General features: G+C 42.0%; 1 protein-coding gene across 1 annotated transcript in view; it reads right to left on the bottom strand.

Annotated features, from left to right (window-relative positions):
- Nucleotides 1-5,333, bottom strand: part of CPVL (carboxypeptidase, vitellogenic like) — a 122,713-nt gene that overhangs the window by 67,944 nt on the left and 49,436 nt on the right. The window contains 1 exon segment of the mRNA XM_006019596.2: nt 750-848. Within this exon segment, the coding sequence (XP_006019658.2) occupies nt 750-848 (99 nt within the window).

Raw genomic sequence — 5,333 nt, 5'->3', positions numbered from 1 at the left:
TTTTTTTTTTTTTTTTTTTTTTTTTTTTTTAAAGTGCTGGGACTAGGCTGGGGCTGGACGGGGGATGGGGATAGAACTGGGCATGGCAGCCATGGGGGCTTCTCCAGTGGCTCCCCCCGCCCAAGGAGAGGCAGGTACAGCCAGAGGGGCCATGGGAGAACTGCAGCTGCCCAGCTTTGCGTGCCTCCCCCTGGCCAATCCATATCACCAAATCTCTCCAAATCAGTGCCAAATTTTCCAAAGCTGATTCAGCCGATCCAAATCTCCGGATAGAATCATTGTCCTCCGAATCAGCCAAATCTGAACTGAATACTTCCCTATTCACACAGGCCTAGTGTATAGGTGCCTTATAGTACTACATGTATAGGCATGGGCGACTGGTTCCTCCTGAATCTTGTGGGGAACCAGATTGCTGACGGGGGTCCCCCAGCGGCTGATCGCCGAGCCCAGAACCACCAGCGGCAAAACCAGAAATGCACTTCTGTTGGCACTTCCGGTTTCATGACTGGCACTTCCAGGGGGTGCACGGCCAGTCTCAGGGGGTGCACGTGCACCTGCATGCACTCCATACGTGTTGCCAATGTGTATAGGCATAGTTAAGCATGTACTTAACTGCTTGGGTAAACTTAAGCTTCATACCTTTCCTACATTCAGGCAATTTCCTACTCGTGACATAAAGACCCAGGCATCTGTTTAAATTAAATTGTGCATTTTTTAATATTGTTTTCAGAATTATAATGAAAGTTTACCTGGCACTGTAGCATGTTAAAGAAGTTACTACAACCTGTAACATTCTGACTGTAGGATGGAATGCCTGTTTCATCACCATTAATTAGAAAATCAAATATCTGAAGGGAGAAACATGGAAAGCAAGATTAACACATACATTTAAAGTACAAAACCGAAAACAAAAACTGATTGTCCTTTAAGCTTGATTTTCATACCACTTTCTTTAAAAAGTTTAAATGCATCTCTTGTTCCATGTATTAATATAAAATCCATTTACATTTCTTATTCCAAAACCACAATAAGAGAACAGAGTTCTCTTTAATCATTTTCCAAAAGTATTCTCTCATGCTTCATTATGAAATAAAATTAAACTAAATAGCTTTACACTCTATCCTTTTGCTTATGTGTACTGTAAGGAGGAATCGAAGATTAGCTACAATAAATACTAATCCATTTTTATTCTTGTCGTGTATGTACTTTTCAGACTGGAGTATGGGCGACACCTGAAGACCATTCAGAAATCAGTATGGATAAGTATATTCTGCCCTATCTCTTAGTGCAGTTTAATAAGTCAGTTATTTGTCCTCAGCAGACTGCACTGCCTTCCAGACAGACTCTGCATACAGTTCAAAGCTTTTTCTTCGTAATATAAAGCTAATTACTCCTTGACCACCTCTGTCAGTTAGAACCCACAAATCAACAGTCCTTGATTTGTATGCCTGAAGTCAGGATGTTCTTAAACCAGCCTTCTGATTTGAAATTTGCCTCCCACCATGGTTCCACAGATTGAGTGTGATGCCCTTTAGCATAAATACAGCAAAACCCTTCCAGTCACTAACAGGTTTTTAAAAAGCATTTAAATGAATTCCCGTTCATTTCAAAATGCCTTTAAAATCTGGTCTATTACTTTTCCTGAGGTGGTAGTTTAATGGGGAAGGATTTTCAGGTATGTCTACACCTGCACATTGCAACGCAGTAAAGAAATACCTGAGCCTGCTTTCTGCATACCAGAACACGGAGAACTTTGTGGGCTAACAGAGAGGTCATCAACCTATGATCCACAGAGCCATTGGCTCTGACTCAGAACCAGGGGGCTTTGGTGGTGTTCAGTAGTAGGACACTTCACCCACACTGTGCCACAGCCAAGCAGTGAGGAAAAACAGCAGAGAGAAGCAGCAGTGGTATCAGTGGTGGCTGGGTCCTAGCACCAGCCCATCTCAAACCTGAGCTGGATTATTCTAGCCCACCACCAGAAAAATGTTGCTCATGGGTGACCGGTATCTCCTGAGTCAGGGGGGCCATTTGCCCCCTCGGTGGCCAGTCCCACAGCCAATCCCACTGACTGAGGGGGAGGGGTCCCCTGCAGCTGATCATACCAGCTGAGGGGAGTCCCCCCCGCAGCCAATCACACTGATCTACAAGTAGCAGCAGTGCACTGCTGGCACTTCCGGGAGAGCCCCCACTCTCCGTCCGGTGCTCTCAGGGGGGCACCAGCGCTCTCACCTGCCCCTCTGCCTGGGAACACTGGCTGACAGGGTGCGCCAGCAGTCTCAGGGGATGCACGTGCAACCCCTACGCATTGCCACTGATGTTACTGAATGCTGGGCTAATGCATTCTCTCTCAGAAGGGTAAATTAGTTCACAATCCTGCTTTGGCTATACAATTTCCTATAGTTGAGCTACTTTAGGTGCCTCTACAGTGCACTTAGTCTGTGAAATCAAAGTCTGCTGAAACTGAAACCAATTAAAAATAGATACCTCTCTCAAACCATACATTTTACCACCTACCTCAGCAATGGAAATATGAATGCAAAAAGTTATTGAAAAGGTTCATAGAGACTGTAAAGAACCATAAGGATAAAGAGCTCTGGCTCCACTTCAACAGAAAATAATTATTTATTATTTTACTCCCAGGAGAACTAGCCATGGACTAGCACCTCATTGTGCTAGACATGGTACTAACATGGCAAAAACCAGAGTCTCTTGGACTATATTTTAAAAGCTACATTGGTATCCTCCTGTTAGCTCAGCTGTATCCTATAATGGTCAATCATTAGAAGCTTCTCATTCAAAGTCATTCTAATGTAATTTATTTTATTACAGAGTAGTTCACCAGTAATTTCTGAATTTTTTGACCTACCTAAGACTTTACTGCAGAAGCAGAATGATTTTCAACTTTGAACTTGACTTATGAAATTATATGAAATATGTTCTTTGAAGTTTACTGTTTTGTCATTTAATGTTTATATTTTTGGTCAGGAAGCTTAGTAAAGAGAAATATACCATAGATCTGTTAGACGCGTTAAATCTGTTATGAAATTGTTCATATCTTCATTTTGGCTCCCTCAGCCAGTTTTAATGCTAACTAATTTTTAAAAATCCAAGTTGATTATTTTTTTTGGCAGTCATAAAGACAGGTTCAGAACTGATTTACAATCTGTCACTCACCCATACTAAGATGAAAAACTAGGTCACTTTAGGTGGCAATAGGCTCAAAAATATATTAATAAGAATATATTAATGACTATCAATTTCTGCTATAAACAAACAGATATTGCTACTCCTAATGTGATTATAGCATCTTCTTGTACAAATTCAGCAGGTAGAACATAGAAGGATAGAGAAGCCAAAAATCTTCCATTACTTTATTTCCAAGGAGACAGATTTATGAACCAGATACTCAGCTTGTGTAAATCAGCTTCATGGCCCAATGACATTTTACAGGGTTACAAAAGTTATCTTCAAACATTTATTTATTTATTTATTTACTTGACACCCTGTTAGTGTCAACATATTTATTTCATCTGCATTTAGGCATTAGTATAAAATGCTTATGGATCTTGATCCTAATTGGCATTAAGGACCTCACATGACCCAGTCTTCATAGCCAGGCAATATAATCCTGGCCCCGTGAAAATCAGTGGCATAACACCCATTGACTTCAATGGGACCATGATTTTACCCTTGAACTAACCCCTGCTAAGATACTAGCTGATTGGGTTGAAGGGTATGTCCAGGCCTCCAGGTTGTGAGGAAACCTTATCCTCCAGGTCTCCTCATGTTATTCAAATACTTTCTCTTTGTGAGGACTGAACAGTTTTACATTGGGTACATTTTCAGGGATGTTGACAGCAAAAGCAGGCACAATAAGATTACACTGTGCACATTTCCCTTCAACCAGTGGTTCTCAGCGTTTTTAGACTTAAGGTACCCCTCATTACTTTTCTGAACTTAGGAGCATCTCATTTCAAAAACTGATTTCATTGGTTTTAGACTACAGAAAAATAATAGAGTTCTTCTGTTGCAAAATACTCAGAACGATTGTTCCAGCCAAAGTGTTGTTGACCCTATGCATTCCTATTTTAAGTCTCTGAGTGTATCTTATGAAACATTTAGTTGTTTGCATGCCTAACCATGTTAATATGGCACAGCAGCTTTAAAAGGAGCTCAAAGCACCCTGGTTGAGAATCAATGCCCTAAACTGATCTTCTTTCATGATCTGTTACATATATTAAGTAAAGCTAGTCAATTATGAAAGATTCTGCATAGCAGTACAGGAAACTTCCTTTAATGACAAGTCTGGAATTGGCATCTTCCAAACAAAGGAGGGTAAAAATGTAAACCTCTAGTAAATACCCAATTAGGTACCTAAGGTTACTTAATATTTAAATAGAAGTGACCTTGTTTCAGAAGCATATAGCAACCCTTCCTACTAAAGTAAATAGAAACTACAAGTGTTCATCACCTTTGACAATGCCAGGGCACTTATATGCTTAAATACAGATTTTATGTGCTTAACTCCCTTAAGAACTTACCATCCCCTTCCCCTCCCTGCCCCAAACACACTCCCCAATTACTACAGTATAGATTGCTTAGATTTTTTAGGGTCGGAAGGCATCTTGGGAGATCATTGAGTCTGACCCCCTGCCCTGGGCAGGAAAGAACACTGGGGTCAGATGACCCCAGACAGGTGCTTGTCCAGTCTCCTCTTAAATACCTCCACGGTAGGGAGGTCCCCCTCCCTTGGAAGCCGATTCCAGATTCTGGTAACCTTACCATAAAGAAGTTCTTCCTGATGTCCAATCTAAATCTGCTCTCTGTCAGTTTGTGGCCGTTATTTCTAGCTACCCCAAGGGGTGGCCTGGTAAACAGAGTATCTCCTATTCCTTGCTGCCTCCACCCCTGGCCCCCAATGAATTTGTAGACTGCCACAAGATCACCTCTCAGCCTTCTCTTGGAGGCTGAAGAGATCCAGGTCCCTCGATCTCTCCTCATAGGGCCTTACTTTCAGGCCTTTAACTCTGAGTAGCCCTCCTCTGGACCCTCAATATATCTGGTCCCCATTTCCAAGAAGGGGAGGAAGGAGGACCCAGGCAACTATAGGCCAGTCAGTCTCACCTCCATCCTTGGCAAAGTCTTTGAAAAAATTATCAAGGCCCACATTTGCGAGAGCCCGGCAGGAAAAATTATGCTGAGGTGAAACCAGCATGGGTTCGTAGCAGGTAGATCATGCCTGACTAATCTAGTCTCTTTTTATGACCAGGTTACAAAACACCTGGACGCAGGAGTAGGGGTTGACGTCGTTTACTTAGACTTCAGGAAGG

Source organism: Alligator sinensis, unplaced genomic scaffold (genome assembly GCF_000455745.1).
Source record: "Alligator sinensis unplaced genomic scaffold, ASM45574v1 scaffold29_1, whole genome shotgun sequence".
In the NCBI taxonomy this organism is placed as follows: domain Eukaryota; kingdom Metazoa; phylum Chordata; order Crocodylia; family Alligatoridae; genus Alligator; species Alligator sinensis.
This window is presented reverse-complemented; position numbering and strand designations above follow the sequence as displayed.